The sequence below is a fragment of the Myodes glareolus genome, chromosome 2 (assembly GCF_982192425.1).
Source record: "Myodes glareolus chromosome 2, mMyoGla1.1, whole genome shotgun sequence".
Classification (NCBI taxonomy): Eukaryota; Metazoa; Chordata; class Mammalia; order Rodentia; family Cricetidae; genus Myodes; species Myodes glareolus.
In genome coordinates, this window is record NC_142027.1 from 103,463,906 (window position 1) to 103,485,723 (window position 21,818).

Genomic DNA, 21,818 nt, shown 5'->3' on the forward strand with positions numbered 1-21,818 from the left:
AATCACTGAGTTAAGCAAAATAATCCAGTCTAAGAAAGAGAAGTACATATTTCCTCTCATATGTAAAACTTAGGCTTAAAGGTGTGTGTGCCACCATGAGTGCATGCATGTGTGTGTCCTATCTGCATATAGGTCATGGAACTAGAAAAGGAATCACTAGAGAAGAGGAAGGGTACATAAGCATAAGACAGAACTCTCTGTGGGCACAAAGGGAATCCGACAGACAGGAGGGCAGTGGAGGAAGAGGACCGTTAGAACAATGTACAATGACATGTACATATGAAAACACAATAATGAGTCCCACTTGTACATTAACGTAAACAATCTAAAAAGTTTTAATATTCTTTTTTAAATACAAAGACCTGAAGCTAAAAGGCGGAGGAGTAGGGCTACTTCTGGGTATAGCTACAGCTTAAACCTGCTTGGTTTCTACTCTCCCCTCGCCACACTGGGCTCTGGGGCTAATCAAGTTCCTTGCATCCCCGTATCTGGCAGGTTGGCCAGCGCATAGAAGGCTTTCCATAGTCACTGGGTTTCCTGCTGAGTAACACACTTCTGCTCACACCCACTCAACCACTGATGCCCCTTTCCCAGCAAAAGCAGAAAGCACTGTCAGAAAGGATTTTAACGGCATGACTTCTAGAAGCTCCTGATCTACACACCTACAGGAAATGCCTGAACCAGTAAGATCAAACAATGCTTGTAGGTGGGGTTGTCCCCAAAGCAGCAAATGTGTCACATTAAAGAATGCCGTGGATTCCTGTCCCTGTCTGTTCCACTGAACGGGCCTACTGTCACAAGGAGAATAATAGACACCCGAGTGAAAACACCTTCTAGCATGGCGAGCTCCATTCAGACTACACACAAACCTCCCTTGACCCACAGTGCACTGGGACTTGACCCAGCACCGCCAGTCTTTTGTCATCGTGTCTGACAAGGCAAGGGTCTCCACACATAGCCTCGGGATTTTATTTCAAGCCATCAATTACTTATATTCGCTGCTGTAGGTGGTGAGCTCGCTGTCATTGTGCATCCACTTGAATTCCAGAGGCCAGCTCCCTTCAGCCAGGCAGGTGAGCACGAGGCGGTTGCCTTCCAGGTGGATCTGTGGCAGGCCCGGCTCCGTCTTGAAGTAGGGTGCAACGTCATCTGGGATATTCCAAAACAGAAAAAAAAAAACGGAGAAAGCCTAATGAAGCCACAATGAAAATAACCCAATCCCATCAATACATCAGCATAAATAATAAATCAATGACACGAACAGTTCTAATTTTCAACAGTAGAGATGAAGGGTATGCAGCCCAATTAAGTAGCAAATAATCCCTGGTACACTTGTAAAAAGCAGGAACCTAGGAGATACTTCAAAATGCCAAAGGGTCCATAAAATCATCAGGCATGTTCATACAAGTCCTTCTTCCTTAGAATTAATACCAGCCTATTAAAGGAGCATGCCAGGACATTCTTGTTCATACAAGACACTAAATTCATTGTTTTGCTTATTTTATTATTTTTGAAGTGTGTCTTAGTATCCATGAATGTGCATGTGTGTTCCCATGTGTAAGGGCACACATGTGAAAGTGCATCTCGTAGAGGTTTGTCAGATGCCTTCCTCAGTGACTCTCCACCTTATTGCTGAGACACACTGAGTCATGGTCTCTTCTGTGAACCCACACTTCAGTGGCTCTGCTATTCTAACACCCAGATTTCCATGAGGACCATCTGTCTCCACCTGCTGTGTGCTGGGATAAAGGAAGTACCAATACTGCCTAGGGTTTAAGCCTGGAGTTCCTGGCCAGCCTTCCCCAGATGATGGACTATGATCAGAACCACTAAGCCAAATGACCCCTTCCCTCCCCTAGATGCTTTTAGTCATGGTGTTTAAACATAGCAATGGTCTGTCTGTAGACTATTACTAGAGAATGGCTCAGTGGCAGAGTGCTTGTCTGGAATCTCCCAGTAAGAGGCTGGGGTGTGGCTCAGTGGTAGAGTCCCTTCCTAGAATCCCCCAGTGAGGGGCTGGGGAGTGGCTCAGTGGTAGAGCCCCTGCTTAGAATCCCCCAGTGAGGGGCTGGGGTGTGACTCAGTAGTAGAGCCCCTGCCTAGAATCCCCCAGTGAGGGGCTGGGGTATGACTCAGTAGTAGAGTGCTTTCCTCACATGGACCAGACCTGACTTCAATCCCTGGCACCACAATAAACGAACAAATGTGCACTGATCCTATGGGACAGGTCCTGCAGCAGCACTGGGACTATGAAGAGAGAGTAAAACATTGCCACTTTCCATTCTCGGGACTGATCTAGATCTCTTGCAGGAGTATAAACAGCCAACTGTAAGGTGCTATAATGAAATCTGTCACTCAGTGTCAGGAGGAGCCACTAATCCAGGTCCTTTTGGGAGAGTCCTACCTGCTTTTGCTCTGAGTTGCTTTTTAAGTGCATCCTCGGGTTCGGATTGTCAACGGTGTGTCCAATTTCCCTTTCTCCTACGCACTTCAGCCCAAATCATCCACTCCTATGACCCAAACAGTGTAATAAAGCCGAATTGCAATAGATATAACTCTGATGCCTTGGGGTTCACTGAGCTGCAGGCTTTATTAATGGCCTGCCATTTGCTCTCTCTTTAACAATAGAAAAAGAAACGCCACTTCATAGGGTTCCAGTGTCCTACACGCATGCCTCATAAAAAATACATCTTTTTGAAAGAAAAAAGCTTCAAGATACAAGCTCAAGAATGTGAATTTGTGACTAAACCTGACAGAGCATCATCAATTTAACAGATTATACAATGGCCTGGAATTCAAATGACACCACAGTTCGATTCCTCACAGAATTCACAGGTAACTACACACACCTCTACTGTGAACAAATTACTATGCTGGGTACTGCAATCAAGTAGGAAAAATCCTTCATAAGGAATAGCTTTATACACTTGGCAAGCAAATATCTCGTGATCTAAATGGCCATAGAATAGTTGTTAGCCCAGAGGCTGCCCATTCATTTCAACAAGAAGGGAAAAGCACACATTGTGAAGGCCCTGGAATTTTAAGTGTCTAAAATTATCACCACAAATATTTTAGCATGGCCAGCATGGAGAACTAGTTACCCCTCTAAGACCAGTGGTCTTTCCCACTTGAAATTCAAAGAGAACATGAAGGTAGAAAAGCAAACACTTGAACTTGAGATTTAGAGAGGAGATGTAGGTAGCCAAATACGGACACTTTGGAGAGAGAAAGGGTATATATAATAAGTTCACCCCATCACCATCTTAGAGCACTGTATCCCTGTAGCCATGACGACTAATTGAAGGGACTGAGACAAGAGGAAGCTGGGTCCATGGTAATACTAATTGAGCTACTGATGCTCACAAGTAGAAGGTAGTGAAGTGTCAAGGACCTCGTCTGGGGTGTCCTTCCCTCCTGCTCCCCTCACATGCAACTAGTCTTAGCAGATGCTAGACAATGTTCAAATGGAACTACACACAAAGAGGAGACACCCAGATGCAGCTTCCGTGAGGTTATCATCCATGATGGGGTGGGTATTATGGGGATATGGCTGCTTTGGGGTCATTCATGCTCCGAGAGCCCCATCAACTCACTGTAGAAAAGGATCTTTGATGTATCAGTGGTGCCCTCTCTATGGTGAACAGATGCCTTCTCATCTCCTCAGGATTTACTAATGGAGCAGAGGGATCTCTGTGCAGGGGTGCACAGGTTCCCACAAAAGCACATGATCTTTTGTAGTTTACATGGGCAGAAAACTACCAGGGAAAGAAAATGAGTGAAATGCCTAAGAGTTACTCATGAGACTCTGACCTGGAGAAATGCCAGTGGTCCATTCACTGGTCTGTAGGAGGATGGCAACATCTCAAATATGACCACTGGACCCTGCCTCTCCCCCAAGAAAATGTGTTGAGTGTATGACTACTTCTGTATGCCGACAATAAGCTCACTAAATCCCTGTCCCTGGGATGAATAACCATGGAAAACCATGAAATTTCCATTTTCACATACTTTTAAATAGAACATAAATCATTTATGAAACAGAGAGTCTCATTTGTCTGGATAACGCAGATTTAAGGTCCATTCACAGGAGAGGACCGGACTTAATGTTCTCTCAAATCAACATCATAATTTTATGATGTCCAAGTCACTTCCCCAAATGGACTTTTAAGGTTTTTAGATAAATGTAAATGGATTTAACTTTACCTGTCCAAATGCAAAGATAATCTTCTCATCTAGAAAGGGACTATGACCATATGACAGAGTAGGAACAGTTGCCATGGCGAGGACACAGGTACAAGAAGCCAAGGCTGAGCCTTGTCTTGACTCCACTTCCTGCGCACAGACAGGACATCTTCCTGGGCGTTTTAATTATGTACTCTACTGCAGAAAATACAGAAGCTATCGGAAACCTCTACAGGGCAGAACGGGCAGGGAGCGACCACGGGGTACTAAGAACATCAGTTGTCCCGATTCACATGACTGCTGCTGAGAATCCAGCGAAGACTGGGCCTTCTTTATTATTTGTTTCTCTCTCTCACTACTGTGTATGTGGATGGTGTGTGGGTGTGCGTGTGCTGCAGCGGTTAAGAGAACACCTGTGTGGTGTCGGCTCTCTCCTCGCTGTTTTGCAGGGAGCCTGGGGAGCAAACGCAGGTCATCGGGCTTGTACGCCATGGGCTTTTTACCAGTGAGCCATCTCATGAACCCTCCATCTTATTGTGGGGTGGGAAGAATCTTACTGATCAGGTGAGGCTGGCTGGCTAGGGAGCTCTAGGAACCCTCCTGTCGTCCTTCTTCAGCAATGGGGTTACAAATGCACCACCATGCCCAGCTTTCACGTGGATGCTGCGGATCCTAGTCCAGTCCTTATGATCGTGCGGCAAGCACTTTACACACTGAGCCATCCCCTGCCTCCACTCCTCTGTTTTAAAGGGATAATTAACGAGAAATGACAGTCAACTTGCACCTAGCAAAGAAAGCAACCACCCCACAAACAAGGGGGCTCCCAGGCAGACAAACCCCACGTGTTCTGGTACAGTGAGATGAAGTTTAGAAGCACCTGCAATCAGCTCCACCAATCAGCGGGGGTCCAGCATGGGGGACCCTGATTGTGGCATGAATGGGCAATCACACTAAGCAGGACCTTTCGTTCCTGAACTCCACCCTGCTACAGCAAAATTCCCCAGGGCAAACAACCGTTCCATTTAAACCACTAATCTTTTAAAAGTTCCTTTATATCAAATCCCAACATTTTCATGCCCCAAGCTTCTGAATTTGCCACTCACAGAAAATTTTACTTTTTTTTCCCCCAAATACCAGGGAGAAATAAAAGCATGGGGCGTAATGGATCACCTACGAAGTAGGCTGGCAAGCGTGGGTAGAAGACCCTGCTCTGGCTGACGCAGCCATTCCCAGCTCTGCTGCCAGCAATACACTATGCACACACAGGGAGGCCAAGAGTTTAATCTCACCAAATAACATGCTTTCCTCACAAGAGTAATATTCATATTTTTAAAGAAGACAATTATGCATTTAAAGCATGCTCCTGAGGTAAAATCTAAACATATTACTAAGTAATTCTGTACTGTGGTTAAGTTCACAGATATGCAAGGTCACAGTGTGATTGGTGTAAGTGGACCCTGATGCATGAGGAACAAAATCCATAGGCCTGACGACAAGGCAATGCAAATACATTTTCTGTGACCACCATGTACATGTGGTTGTGGGGTAGAGGTAACCCAGGAGGAAAAGAAAAGAGAAGAATCAGTGTTGCACAATGATCAAATGAGGTAATCATCACACCATAAAGATCTGGCAGCTAAGTGGGACAAGAGAGGTAAAGGGGTGGCCAGGATCAGATGTATTATACGCATATAATTAACTTAGTATGCATATAATTAACTCAAACAGTAGAAAACAAAAAACAGACCAACCAACCAAACAAGTGTAGCTCTTAGCTAATCACCAACACTAATAAACATTTTGGGGAGAGCAGACAAGCACATGTGGTCGCCTCTATGGTCATATTGCTCAGATCTGGAAAATCATCCAACTTCTGCCTATGACAGTTTATCTGTTCCCACTTGAAAAAAGTAAGTGAGAATCAGAAGTTCTAGGGCAAAAAAAAAAAAAAAAGGTAGCTACGACTGAACACACAAACACAAACATCATCAAAAGAATCTAGCCAGGCACCGGTGGCGCACACCTTTAATTCCAACACTCAAGGATGCAGAGGCAGGTGGATCTCTGTGAGCTTGAGGCTAGCCTGGTCTACAGAGCAAGTTTCAGGACAGGCTTCAAAGCGACACAGAGAAATCCTGTCTTGAAACCCACCTCCTCCTGCTCCCCTCAAAAATTGAAGGAAACAAGAAAAGAAAAGAAGAAGCCACCAATGCTATGCATGATGTCACACATCTGTAATTCCATCACTAGGAAAGTTGAGGCAGGAAGATAATGACTATAAAGCCAGCTGGAACTACACAGAAAGACTGTGTCTTAAAAAATGAACAAAAGCCAGATGGTGGCAAATGCCTTTAATCCCAGCACCTGGGAGGCAGAGGCAGGTGGATCTCTGTGAGTCTGAGGCCAGCCTGGTCTACAAGAGTTAGTGCCAGTACAGGCTCAAAGCGACAGTGAAACCTTGTCTCGAAAAATCAAAAAACAATAAAAAATAAATAAAAATAAAAACAAACAAAACTCCCAAATAAAACATAATTCCCAAAAGCATTGTATTCTGATACTGCAAAACCAAAGAATAAGGTATGCTTTTCAAGTTGCTGTCTGATAGGCATTTCAATGGGATGCAACTGGAAGTTGAGGCTAGTTCACTGCACACCCCTCTGTTAGCAGCACCCTGCTGTGTTTTTACCACCATGAGCAGGCACCATAGGCCATCCTGGCTCTTCCCACAAGCAGAAACCAAAGTCCTGAATGCTTACTATTGTTACAGTTACAAGACTGCAAACACTTTCATTCCCAAGCAAGACTGAGTATCCTGGCTGCTAGAAGCTGGGGATGTAGCTGGCCCCAACCCAATGAGCTCACAGTCTAGAGACGAGGCTTGCACAGGAGCCAAGAGCATCCCAGGAGAGACAGCTGAGGTATAAAATTGGTGCTGGGATCAGCAGGGAGCACAGCTGAGGTCCTTCCCACGTCAAGGTCTTAGCATCCCAGGATGGTCAGAACCTGAAGGGGTACAGACACCAGGGGAACCAGCAGACTCAGTCACAGGGGGCTGTGGCTCAGCAATCTCCCTGATAATGAAAGGGTTTGTGGCATTGCTTGCTACTTTCTTAGCTTAGTGACTTTGAACAACTCTTGAAAGGTTTTTTTAAAGACCTTTTCTTTGTATCACCCTTAGTGATAAGTGAGAATTTTGTCTAGAGTGTTAGGGGAGGCTGCTGTCCCACCACCACCGTGTGTGTGTGTGTGTGTGTGTGTGTGTGTGTGTGTGTGTGTGTTCATGTGGAGGGCAAAGGTTCATAATGGATGTTTCCTTCAATCATTTTCCATCTTACTTTTGGGGGCAGTGTCTTTCAGTATACCAGAAACTCAGAATCCACTTGTCCGGCTGGCCAGCATTAGCCCCCAAGGATCCTCAGATCTCTGCCTACTCTGTGCTGTGATTACAGGCACATGACCATGCAGGTGACCTTTTATGTGGGCTCTGGGCCCTCTTAGTTTACAAGGTGATCACTTTTCTGACCCATCTATCTCCTCGGCTCCCAACAAATGAGAATTTCTCTGACAAGTACTTCCAGATTTCAACTAAGAAACAGACCTCAGAGTTGACTTGCTGGCTACTTGTGCCTTGTCCATCTGTGATATAGGAACAGTCTTGTAGGGATCTCAGGGCACCCAGAGGACATCTCAGAACACAAGGAGTAGCCTAGTAGGGGTAGCAGTGATTGCTGAGATTAAAGCCTGGGAACTTGGGTACCAACGATCCAGAGCATAGTGTAAGACCATTTAGCAGCAGACTAGACTGTCCGCCCTTCTCCCAATGACTCTGCTCCTCCGCTACTTTCTGAAGGGGCATATCAGAAATGACAGACTGCAGGTCAAAGTTGTATTGCAGGTTGTGGGGAGAGCTCCTTGGGAAATAGCTGTAAGCACAAAGACCTGAATTCCACAGAAGTCTCACCTCTGAGAAGCCATATAAAAAGGTAAAAGGTAACTTTTCACAGCTGGTAAAGACAGAACCAGGATGTGGGCCCAGTCAGTCTGGCTCCAGAGCTGGCACGCTCACACTGTACTAACAATGAGGTGCTTCAGAATCTTGGAGATGGAGACACTACAGAAAAGTCAACTTGCATTACTGACAGTAATATTATTGGTTCTTACATTAAACCCCCCCCCACACACACACACATACACAGAGAAACCAGATCCGGCTAGAATGAGGAGGTTGAGACTCCCACTTTTTCTCAAAAGGAATTTTAGGTTTGGGTGGTGGCTTACACAGTAAATTGACTGCTGGGCAAATATGAGGATTCACATGTGGATCCCCAGAAACCATGAAAAAGAGCTTGGTATGACGTTATGCATATGCATTCCTGCACCAAGAAGATGGAGACAGGAATCTTGGGGCTTGCTGCTCACCAGCCTAGCCCAGCTGGTGAGCTCCAGGATAGTGAGGGACCCTGTCTCAAAAACAAGGTAGGTGCCTCTTGGGGAATGGCTGCTATGGATGTCCTCCGGCCTCTACGTATGCATGCATAGACCTGCACACACACAAAAAGCTCACACCGAGTGTCCCTAAATTTTTCCACAAAGTCTCCATAAAGCTGGGTGCTCAGAAGTTTGTTTAACACACGTGGGACTTCCTCATTGGTTGGATCACAGCATCCTCTGGATGCTTGGATGGAAATGTGAGAATGGGGGGGACACAGGAGGCTTCCTGAGGTTTCCAGCACACAGAACCACAAACAGCTTGCTGAGCAGCCAGCTGGTGGGCACGTCGAGCAGATTATCTGCGCTCTCTGAACTCAACGTGAATTAATGGCATTTTTAGGGAACTCATGGGGTGAACCTAACCCTTCCAATATTTCCCCCAAAGAAACCACTCAAGCTTTCGGTGAGATTAATCCACAGCTGGGGCTGATGGGGGGAAACATAAACGGGGTATTTATGTGCCGCATTCATGCTGCACTGCGCTAATCTATTTCAGCATATAAATTAATAACAAGAAGAGACATCGGGGCAGAAGCAATTCCCCACTCCTCAGAACTGGAATAAGCTTCCGGCTTTCCCGTATTTTATACTTCCAAGTAGACGTGTGCTAAATTGTAATTTCTACGATTGATAGTGAGAACGTATGACCAACAACAAATAGTAAACAAGAAGAGAGTTATCAGAAATCGCCAGCATTCGTCTTAAATATCATATCACATTTCTTCCAAAGAGTCTTTCACGTAGCCCTCAAGGGCCAACTCTGATTACATACAAAGCTAAAAAGGTCCAGGAAAAGAAGCCAGCTATGACTTACCTTCACTGCTTAGATGCTTGCCTGTGAGCGTATGATGTATATTTAGCGACGTGAACTATGAGGCTCAAAAGGTAGCCAACTGGTAGAGATTTCTCCAGAGCAGGATAAAGGCCCATGAAAACAACTTCCCAGCATTTCAGTTCTACCAGAAAGAGCAAGGACTAAAACAAGAGAACAACCATGACTGTCAAGGAGAAGGAGTCCCACGTCATGGCTGCTGACAGCAAGACTTCGCAAAGCTGAATTCGATCTGAAGCTGATCGAATTCCCTAGCTCTAGGCTCTTGGGTGACCCACTGAGCCTCCTGTGCAGAATGCTCCCCAGACCACAACATACGAAAACCAACTTCATTAAGGGCAGTGAAACTTTTGGCTTCCAGCGTCCATTGTAATTTCCATAGAAAATCATGGGGTGGCCTTAAAGTCTCACCCGAGTGAGTTATTTACTTGCATACGTCTATCGTTTCAGAATATGAAGTGGTGAGCATTCAGGGTGCCTATAGTACTGCAGTCATTATAGGGTAACTCAAAAGGTAGGCGTGAGGGAAATACATTACCCCAGACAAAGACAGTGAAAAGGGGCATCTACGTAGGTCTTTTCAGTGTGTCTCAATAAGAGACATTAGTTGTTCACCTAGCCTTGGCGGTCAGGCTTTGTAATTCCTGGCTTCGTTTGAAGGGTGTGAGTAAGACACAGACTGAAGATCTGTAGTTGGGAAAGGGCACTCATGTTGATCACTGAAGCCCAAAGAACGAGGGTCAGCTTCTGGATACCTGTACAGTGAACCTCCACCAAGGGGGTGTCCAGACGCTGTTACATTAGAATCCTTCTGTCCGGCTTGCCCTCTAATTCCCTACACTCTTGACATGGTTGGTTCATTGTGTTTTTCAGTCTTCCATTAGACACTGTAAGAAACATCAAGTGGTATCTCAGACCCCACCTTATCGAGTCTTTAAATAATGGAAAATGGCAGGTTCATAGCGGCACAGGTAAGATTTCAGAAACTCTTTTTTTTTTTTTTTAACTTAGGAGCTCAGTTTTTATCGTGAGCTATAAATACTGCTAGAGGCCTTCCCATTTCCAATGAAATGGGCTTATTTTTATTCATTTTCAAGAAACAAAATATGCCAAACACGTGAGTCTGGATTAACACGGTCTGTCTGTCAGTTACAGCTTCGGGTGAAAATGGAGTAGCAAGGAAAGAGCAAGCTAGCTTGGCTGCCAGCTCAGATAACTCCCAGCGACTCTCTGCCTCCAAGCCACCCTCATTTACATGCAACAGAAGGACTTTATACGTAATTCACAATTGAAAAAAGGATATTAAAAAGACATCTATCAGAGTCAAACTTTAATGCAATTAATGATTTTTACTACTCCATCAAGGATAACCTTAAGAGAGAGATTTTTTTTTTTTTAAATCATGCTTGAAAGGGAAGAAACATGCCAACTGGAGTCTGGCTCTGCTGGCTGCCGTGAGCTACCTGTCCACCTGCCAGACATCTCCTCATGACTATTTTTGCTTCACTGACGAAGTCTCAAGGCAGGGAAGAAAGCAAAAAGGTCTCTGTGTATTATCAGGGGAGACTTTTAACTTGGTTAAATTTCCCTGGCAAAGGTTCTCAGGGCCACCAGAGTCCTCCCTTGAACCATGGCAGGCAGGAGAAAAAGGACAGAGAGAGAGAGACATTGAGATTAACATCTAAAAAGGGACTTGGCAAAGAAAGACTGGGAAACCCCTCCCATCCAGGCTATAAACATAAACAGGGCATGGGGCAGGGGGTGGGGCAGGGAGGCAGACAAACCTGCCATATACAAGTTCCAGAAGGCAGCTCCTGAGGATCCTGGCTCAGTGCTTCCAAGCTTATGCCTTTCCCTAGCCCACTGCCATCTTTAGGAGTCTCCTCTTTTTCGTAAACTGTCTCTTTTTCCGTTGCTAACCACCTGTGCCTGGTGTACATCTTTGTACTAGAGTCTCCGATCCATGCAGATGACAGGAACTCTGGAAACTGTAGTTTATCATGGGGTTCAGTCAGTTAATGTTCACAAAGCATTCAACCGCCAGTGGAAGAAGATCGACCTGCTAGCGTCTATCAGAGCAGGGTTCCACCGAATGAAACTGCACCTTCCCGTAGAAGGCTGGCTCTTGAACCTCCTCCAGAACACGCTTGCTTCTGGCTTGCTCAGTAACACACATAAATCAGACTACAGTCTTTTATGTCAATAACTATTAAGCCATAGAAGTTGTTCCATTTAAAGAAAAACAGGTGTTCCTAGTTTTCAATTACCTCAGAATTCCAGAGAAGCCAAAATATTGATTTGATTATTTATTCCTTTACTCAACAAATGTTTATTAAAGACCTACTAGGACTCCTGTGAGAGGGGAATACAGATGTGAACTTAAAATGGAACAGGATAAAAATTCAGACCTTCGTGAACTTGTCTCCTAGTGCCGGAGATAAACAGAAGCGAGTGAGGAAAATATATACGACAGTCTGCTTGGTGAAAGCCTATATCTCTTTTGTACAAATTACTTCATATGTAGTTGATAAATAGGGAGCCGATATGGGTATGAAGCAGAAAGTCACACTGATTTATGCATCATTTCCCCCAGAATATTAATGCTGCAACATTTGCACGGACACGTTTTATCATTTATTAAAGAGGGAGCCCTAGAATTAGGGACACAGCTAGCAACAGCAGCAGCTGCTGTCGCCTATCTTAAAAGTTAGACTAGTAAAACAGTGTACTGGTTGCTGTGGCGGTGGGAGCTGGTTTACCTGCGGCAGGATCTCCAGCCCTTTCACTGCATAGTACTCCAGAGAGGCACTGGATTGGGGATGGATGGAGAAGCCAGTAGGTTTTCTTCTTTATGTCAAAACAGAACACCAACAAGACACTTACTGGGACTCATATTTTTTTATCAGTATCTTGACTGGAAACTCCCATAGGGTTTCTGTTTTGTTGTGTTCGTGAGTTCATGCGTGCATTCATGCGTGTGCGTGTGTGTGTGTGTGTGTGTGTGTGTGTGTGTGTGTGTAGATCTTTCTCGTGTACTGACCACCTTGACTTTTGAGACAGGCTCTCTCACTGGCCGGGAACTTACATAGAGAGCTGGCTTGGCTGGCTGGCCAGCAAACCCCAGGGAACCACACTTCCTCTGTCTCCCCATTGCTGGCATTACAAGCATGGGTGCCTGGCTCTACAACATGAGTTCTAAGAATCAAACTCCGTCCTTAAAACTTGCACGGCAAGCACCTCATAAAGCAAGCCCTCCTCAGTCCAAGTTCCATAGGATTTGAATGGCTTGCCTAATAGAATTTCCCCATAAGTCATATTATGTTGATTTATAATTATATAGCACATGGAATTACTGTGAACATATATGGGAGAGTAAGAGAAACACCTGCATATAATATAACACTACTCTGAAGAGGAAATATGAGAAGAGAGGGGAAGAAATTTGGGGGAAGCAGTGGCAATCTTAAATGGTAGAGGTAAGATGGATTCCCTGAGGAAGGGCATCTGGGTAAAGCACAGAATAGCTGATAGAGCCAGCCTGGCAATCAGTGCTCCAACGGTGGCAGAGCACTGCAAGATCCTGGAGCAGGCGCCAGCCCAGACACTGCAGGAAACTAACGTGGGTGCGTGGAGCAAGTGGCTGGGGGGAACACAGGTGACAAAGTCAAGAACTAGTGGCCACTGGAGCTCTGGAGTTTACCACGGACATGGAAGTCAATGCTTACTCTGTGCCATGTACAGACGGTCAACACCCAATCAGATTCATGCACAAAACAATCAACTAACACCTGGAATGGCACAATCTCAGCTCATTAGCGGTATACAGAAAAATCTTTGATTAAAAAAAAAAAAAGTGTTGCAAAGATAGAAAGCACACAAATTAAATACCATTGAAAACAGTTTAAACAAGCTGTTATGAGATAAGCCTGCAAGGAGCAATGCAAAGTGGAGAGCAGCCTGGGTTTTGATCCTGCCTTGATTAATTAATAAAGAATAGTCAAGCAATTTAAAATGTCCTATCCTTGAGTCTGTTTTTTTTTTTAAGACAAAAACAAACAAAAAACTTAAAGATTTACAAAAGTTCGGTCTTAATTTTACTTTGAAATATTGTTATGTTTTAAATCACTTGGTAAGCTAAGCTCCATTTGCATCATCATTCCTAGTGGAAATTCTCGGCGAGAGAAAAGGAAATCAGCGAGCGGGTTCTTCTGCAAACACGACGCAGTATCAGTGCACCAGCGCTCCGGCGGCAGTGTTTCCCGTGACTCTGCTTCCTTCCCAGGTAGGACATGGTGTGAGCAGTGTGACAGGTGAACACGGGAAAGCCACGCGTGGATGAGGAGGGGCTCAGAGCTGCTCACTCAAGCCTGAGGACGGTTTTGTTACTTTTTTTTCCTCAAAAACTTTCCCTTTAACAAAACATTCTTTACTTAAAGCACAAAACAATTCTATGAATGATTTGCTTTGTTCCTGAAAGACACAGTGCCTAAAATCCTTTCTGGCTTACTTAACGAGACCTTCCAAGGCCAACACATGACAGAAACAATAAAGAAGTTACTATATAAATATATTTTCTTCCTTTTTGTTCACATTTTCAGGTGTTCATAGACAATTTATCAGGACATACCAAATCTGGTCTGAAAAAAAGAAAAGGAAAGAAAAAAAAAAACCCTCCAAAACTTGAAAAGATCTGAACTCACAGTTATACTCTGACTATAATTAATTCAAACTAGTAATAAATATGAAAAAACAGAGGAAAATCACCAATTACCAAGAAACCAAACAATATATGCTTTGGGGGGGAAAAAGGGAGTAAAAAAAATCTGACATAAAATAAAAATATACTGAATTCAATGAAAATGCAGTATGTCAAAAAAAAAAGGATGTGAGACACGCTGAAGTGGCCCAGACAGGAGAATCAACAGCATACACGTAAAAAAATTTATATTACAAAAGTGGGGGGATAAAACCAAATTAACAACCTATCTTTCTACCTCAAAAATTGAAATAAATCCAAAACAAGATTCAATAGATCCAAAACACTGGCCCATCAGAGGGCTGGGAAGACAGCTGGATCAATGGGCAAGATCAAAAACTGAGACAAGACAAGCAGATCAGCGAGGGAGGAAGTAGGTGGCCTAAAGACCCCATTGGCCATCAGGATCCTACAGTAAACCTCAAGCTCGTAAAAGTGACATTTTAGACGACAGGAAATAATTCCAAGACAAGAGTAAAAACATAAAATTCATGGGAAATGGACCAGCCGGGAGAGTCCTGTAACAGGCAGAGAAATGAAGTCCTTCCTCAAAGCCTTCTGCATAGAGCATCTATAGACAACACTTTGGAGTTCACCCCTCCCCGAGGTTTCTACACCAAAAGGGTTAGCATCGACCTGTGGGATCTTGTCCAGAAAGAGGACAGGAAGGCAGGATTCCTAGGCCATTCTAGAGCGTCACACCGCCTGTCCTAAAGCCCTGACAAAGGCAATCTAGAAGTCATCTGTAGATAAACAGTCTTCTGAACTTAGATACAAAAACCCTCAGCCAAAAGAGGAACAAGTCGGAGCAGGCACAGTGGGTGAAGGTACTGAGCACCAAGCCAGCCCAGCTGAGTTGGACCCCTAGGGTCCATATGGTGAAGAAGAGAACTTCTCTTCCTTTATCCTCTGACCTCTACACACACTGTGGCACACTGAAGGTCACCTCCAAATGAATGAATATACATGTGTATATATACATAGCATGTATATATACATATGTATGTATCTATGTATATATTCATTTATGTATGAAAATAAATACACCTTTTGAAATTGTCTTACTTTGGGCTTGATTTGGCAGTACACTAAAATCACAATGAAACAGAGATTAGCAAGGCCTCTTCATAAGAATGAGACACAAAGAAGTGAAACATTCCATACTGTGTTAAAATGATCAAAACACATAAAAATCTCGAAGATTTAATAAAAATAGTTTAAAATACAATAAAATGACTTTTAGTTTAAAATAGGGTTATTCTAAAATACATATTAACTAATAAAATCCAGTACTGTACCAAAAATGGGAAAGTTTCAGGTATTCAAGCCTAGTACAATACAAAACTTAACATCATCTACTGTGTGAAAGGGACAAAAGCATCACTTATCTATCAAATGAAGCAGAAGGAAACTGACACAATTCAACCTTCATGATTTTAAAAAGACAAAGAACCTTCACCAACTGGGAACAACAGGGAACATTCTTCTTATGTCATGGAGAACACTGTAAAACCCCACATCTAATCAGCATTCCAACCCGAATGTCTTTCCCTGAACTTGGTGGTCATTCAAGAATGTCAGCTCTGATCCTTTACTATGAGGCCTGTCCACCGGAAGACAGAAGAGAAACGTGAATAAAAGGCATATTCCAGAAGGAGGAAATGAAAGTGTCCCTGTCTGCAGATGACTCTGTGTGCTATAGAGGAAATCCCGCTGGCACACGCAGACCCCCTGAACTAGTGCAGACATCTGAGGAGCCCACAGTACACGGATCACCACAGTCAAGCGCACCAGTGTAAATACTGGGCATGCTGAAGACAAGAGACATGCCAGCCACAAATAATAGCCCCAATAAGGAAGCACTTAATTCTAAAACTATGACCTGCTGGAAATTATAAAATGCTGATTTCAGAAATCAATAAAGGGGAGAAGGGGCCTCAAAAGACAGCTCAGCTGCTCAGAGCACTTTCTGTTCCTGCTGAGGAACCGAGTTCGTTTCCTAGTGCTTACATATGGCAGTTCACAACCATCTCTAACTCTAACTCCACGGGGGGACTTGACACCCTCTTCTGGCCTACACAAGCACCTGCACATGTGTGCACATGCACACGAATAAAAAAAATGAAATAAATCATTTCAAAAAGAAATTTAACTCTCAGGTGACAGAGGCAGACAGCTCTCTGAGTTTGAGAGCAGCCTGGTCTACAGAGTGAGTTCCAGGATGGTGAGGGTGGTTATAGAGAAACACTGTCTTGAAAAAAAAAATCCAAAATTTAAAATAAATCGAAATACTCAGGAAGACATTCATGTTCAGAAACTGAAAGAGTAGAACGGTAAAGTTGTCAAATCTGTACAACTACACCATAAAAAGTTAACAGAATCCTGTTAAAACACCAGCAAGACTTTCCATCGATATGCACAAGATTATTCTAAAATTTATATGGAAAGGCAAAGGAACTAGACTATCTAAGACAATTTTGAAAAGGAATAAAATGGGAGAAAATTGCTCCTCCTGATGTGAAGGCTTATTCTACCGCCACAGTAATAAAGCTGGCCTGGTACTGACAGAGGGGTCAAAGAAATAGATTGGGGGGCACGGGAAAGGCCAGACATAAGACAGACAGCCAAGTGACTTCTGACAAGGGTGAAAAGCAAACTCAGCGGCAGAAGGACAGCCTCTAAAATGAAAGCCATTAGAACCAACTTTGAAACCCAGAAGGCAAAAGACTAAAAGTCTGTCTAATCTTCATATGGCATGCAATATCAACTCAAAATGGATCATGGGAGTGAATGCAAAACTACAAAACTTTAAGAAAAATATCAAGCATGGGAAGAAAGGTCTGGGATGTAGGGCCAGGCGTGTGGTCTTAGAGTCCCAGGAAAAGAATGCTGCAGAAGGGGAGAAATGACTCCGTGGTTGGGAGCGCTTGCTGCTCTTGTAGAAGACTTGAGTTCAGTACCCAGCAACCACAACAGATGGCTCACAATCACCTTACTGCTGTAGTTTCAGGGACCTGACACCCTCTTATGGACTCTGCGGGCACCTACATGTGCACATACATACGCACAGATACATGTATATAATTTAAAAATAAAAAATAAAAAGTTTGCTACATTTGTTTTTTTTTTTTAAAAAAAGGACAGAATCTCATCAATTTTGAAAACATTGGAGCTGCTAAAGACCCTGTGCAGAAGATGAAAAGAAGACCGGCAGGCATGGAGGGGGAGGGGCAGGCACACAGGGTAACCTGGGAAAAGACAAGAATCTAGGATGTAAAGAACCCCAAAACTCAACAGTCTAACCAAACAGGAAATGGGAAGATTCACACACCAAGACTCTTTTGCAGGGGATCTTCAAGTGGGAACTAATCACATGAAAGGTTTCCAGCATCATTAGCCATTAGAGAAACGTGAATTGAAACGGCCACCTGATGAGGGCCGAGAGACAGCTCAGCAATCAAGACTGCTCTTGCAGAGGACCTGAGTCTGGATCCTAGCACTCATGGTGAGCAGCTCATAACTGCCTGCACTCTATCTCCAGAGTATCTCCCGACACGCTCTTTGGGACTCTTAGTACCTCCACGCAGGTACAATACACACGCATACACACTAAACAAAAATAAATATTTTTTAAGAACCACCAGGAGCTCTCCCTGCAGACACTCTGGAATGACCGAAGCCCTCTCAGTGCAGCGCCCACACTGCTAAGAACAAGAGGCACGAGGTCACTCACACGCTGCTGGCGGATAAACGAAGGGGTGCACTCAGGAAACAGGCCGGGGCTTTCTCTCGAAACTACACAGGTAACTCCAGCACAGCCCTGCCACCGCACTCTTGGGCATTTGCTCCAGAGAAACACAGACATAGGTTCCCAAGAAAACCTGCTCTTGGTGTTTATAACAGTTTTAGTCCCCGCAGTGAAAGCTGGCTTGAAGCCAGGTATCCTTCGAAGATGGGAGGCCGCACTCATTGCAGTGAGGCCACAGCAAGGAACACATAGCACTGGCGATAAAGCAGAACACTTTAGAACCAGCAACCTGCCGGCCAGTTTGCAGTGCGAGAAAAGGTGACACAACCATGACACATTGATATAACAGTCTTAAGATGACAAAATTATAGAAATAGGTTTTAATGCTCACCAGAAAATTAGAGCAAGGGGATGAGATACAAAAATAAGAGGGTGGGGCCCAAGAGAATGTTCTGCAGCTGGCGATACAGACGTCAGTGGCCTGGATGAGATGTCAGAATATAGTTTTATAATACCATAGAGAAAATCTGAATTAAAAAGTATTAACATACAAGGGTCTCTGTGTATTGTTGCAAACAAATCTCTAGTTACCTCAAAATAAAACTGTAAATAAGTATATTGATAATGAGTAAAATAAAAAAATAACTAGAAGAAATTAACATTTTACAAAAGATTATTTTACTTGCATGCATGTGTATCTCTATGTGGGTTTGTACACACGAGTGCAGGTGTCCCTGGAGTCCAGAGGAGTGTGCTGGAGCCCCTGAAGCTGGAGTTACAGGCAGTTAGGAGCTGCCCCAAAGAAGGTGCTGGGAACTGAACTTGAGTCCTCAGCTAGAGCAGCAAGTGATTTTAACTGCTGAGCCATCTCCCCAGCCCCAAGTGAAAACTCTCTGACAACGAAACCTACAAGGATTTTTATCTGACTATAGAAAAAATACCAACTTCCCAGGGACAGGAAGGGCAAGTGAAAATGAGAAGGACAAAACTTCACACTTGCGCCTCCTAAAGGGAGACAGACAAGCAGACAGCACACACATGGGTTGGTACTCTCACTGTTTGACTATAGACTATAATTACAAAATTGAAAAAAAAAAAGACAGCACTAAATACAGACAAATATGCATAGAACTGCCACCTTCATACATTATTGGCAAGAACTGATAAATCCCTCCCTCATGGTCACCTGTGGATTCTTCCTCCTGTTTCCCTGATCACACTAGAAGGAAACAATACAATTAATACAGTTGCTTCTTCTTAGGATTTAAAACACCTCATCAAGCAGTAGAGATTGCAAGGCTCTGGTGAGGCCCCATTAGGGGAAAGCTATTTCCTTTTAGTCAAAAGAACGGAATCTGAGTCTACCTCTGGCGTTGGGGGAGACAAGACATTCTGATTTGCTCAGAGGTTAGAACATTACATACTATGTCTTCTCCAGGAAGTGTAAACTCAACTGGATTGTTAATCACCTAGCCTACTGCTCAGGAAGGCTGATCTTCCTGAAGATGACCAGAGAGATGGGAGGACTGTTACATAGAGAAACCCTGTCTCAAAATACAAAAATCAATCAAATAAAAAAAAAAAAATCAAGCCAAGTTTGTTGGTGGTGAAAGTCTTTAATCCCAGTACTTGAGAAGCAGAGGAAAACGAATCTCTGAGTTCTAGGCCAGCCTGCTCTACAGAGCAAGTACCAGAACAGCCAGGGCTACACAGAGAAACACTGTCTTGAAAAACAAAAACAAAAACAAAAATAAAATAAAATAAAAATAAAAATAATACACACACACAGAGTCAGATGACAGGGGATTTGGTGAAGATCACACAAAAAGTAAACATGAAGCTGAGGTTAAACTCCTGTAATCTAATTAACCCCAACACAAAGGTGAAAAGTGAAAGGACCATGATTATCCATGCATAAGTAGGTACTAACTCTGATGGCTGAGAAACACTTCACACTTTAGTTCCAACATACACAAGCCTGTCACCAGTGACCATCTCAGAAAAGTGGCCCAACATAGGCATCATATTAGTTAGACAATCCATTCAAGGGACATCTGACACGCTAAGGAACTTTTGACATGGTAGAGGGTAATTATAGTAAAACTCCTACACGCAAATCAACACGAAGCCACCAGGACAGGAAGACCAGTGATAACTGGCTAGCTGTAACACACAGCACAGCATTCAGGCAAAAGAAAAAAAATCGAAACAAAACAAAAGTAGAAAAAATTGTTTGTATCCAACTGTAACTGCACTCCTAAGGATTCTAAGAACAAACTGGGACTCATGATGGTGGCAGCAATATGCGTCCCCTGCCACCAGACAACACATTTTTAAAAAATTGAAACATAAATCAAAAAGCTCAAATCAAACAAAATGGCCTTCTCTACATATTACCCTCTCAGGAGCAGACTGAACATTAGACATCAAGTGACGTGGGATTGCCTATAACTGACACTTTCCTACTTGAGTGAGACGTGGGTGTATAGCCTTAGCAAGGGCTGGCAAACACCCTCTTCACATGGCTGCAAACTTTACAAACCCAGTGACTGGCATTTCCTAAAACTATGCAATGTCAGAAAAATACTCAGGTTTTTTGTACACAGCACGCATAGGCTAATAAGCACATAAAATGTTTCATACCATTAGTAAATGCAAATCAAAATCCTAATTAGTGAGATACCTCACCTCAAACAACCCACGGAAATGTCTATAGCTATGAGACAGGTGCTGGCTGGGAAGCCTGTGAGAGACCTGGAACCCTCCCACACCATGAGAATGCAAACTGCAAACAGGGAAAGGGGCAGTTGCTCAAAATGTTAAGTGTCACAAGCTACCCCATGACCCAGGAATTTCACCCCACATTGTAGAGAGAGGTCTGTCCACGTAATAGCGTATGCACAAAGATTCATTAATACATTATTCACAGCGAAAGTGGAAAGAACCCAAATGCACTTCAGCTAATGAATGGATAGACAAAGTCAGCTGTTTGCACTGCACGTAAGTGTTGCTGATGAGAAGCAATGGGCACCGGCCAAGCATGTGCAAGGCTTTAGTCTCCGTCACCACCAGCGTGACAGGGAAGGAACATGATGGTAAGTAAAAGAAACAAATGACAAAGGGCTACACACTCTATCACTGCATTAATATGAAGGTTGTTAATTAAGCAAATCCATCCAGACAAAGTAAATGAGTGGCTACTGGGGTGAGCAGCAAACACAAGCAGCCATAGGAGGGAATGACGAGTGACCGCTATAGCTACAATGCTTCTCCGGGGAACATTATAAAATTAGGTCATGGTGACTGCAGCACATATATCATAACTCTGCAAATATATTAAAAGCTTGAATTATGAACTTTACACGGGTAGACTTTACAGCTGCAAGTTCTATCTCTATATATCTGTTTAAATATCATATTTCGAAAATAATAGTATTTGTGGCAGGCATTAAGTCCTTATCATATCAATACGTGGATAGATGAGGAAACCGCAGTCTATCAGGGTTCTAGAATCTGCTCAAAGGGGACACCAGAGCCTGGACTGACGTCAGGGATGCTCTTACCCTGGTGCCACCTGCACTACACACACAGAAAAGGCTCTGTCTGAGCATGGGCAGTAGTGGCCAGTCAGCAGCGTTTCCCCAGAATCAGGCAAGGGCATGCTTCTTTAGCATCATGACCTTAGCAGAGACTACTTCAACGCAATCTAGGAGCAGGAAAAGAAAATGACCCAAGAACCTTTAAACTTTCTTTCAAAATAATCATTGCTAAAAGAAAGAATTGTATGAAAATGAGCTGGGTACGTTTCC

The 21,818-nt window shown here is 43.7% G+C and overlaps 1 protein-coding gene and 1 pseudogene across 1 annotated transcript in view; one reads left to right on the forward strand and one right to left on the reverse strand.

Annotated features, from left to right (window-relative positions):
* The window catches only part of Sdk1 (sidekick cell adhesion molecule 1), a 944,655-nt gene that overhangs the window by 606,687 nt on the left and 316,150 nt on the right, over positions 1-21,818 (reverse strand). Inside the window, exon 2 of the mRNA XM_087903322.1 lies at positions 990-1,149. Within this exon, the coding sequence (XP_087759448.1) occupies positions 990-1,149 (160 nt within the window). The remainder of the gene's footprint in view (positions 1-989; positions 1,150-21,818) is intronic.
* On the forward strand, positions 15,330-15,429 carry LOC146895502 (U6 spliceosomal RNA; annotated as a pseudogene).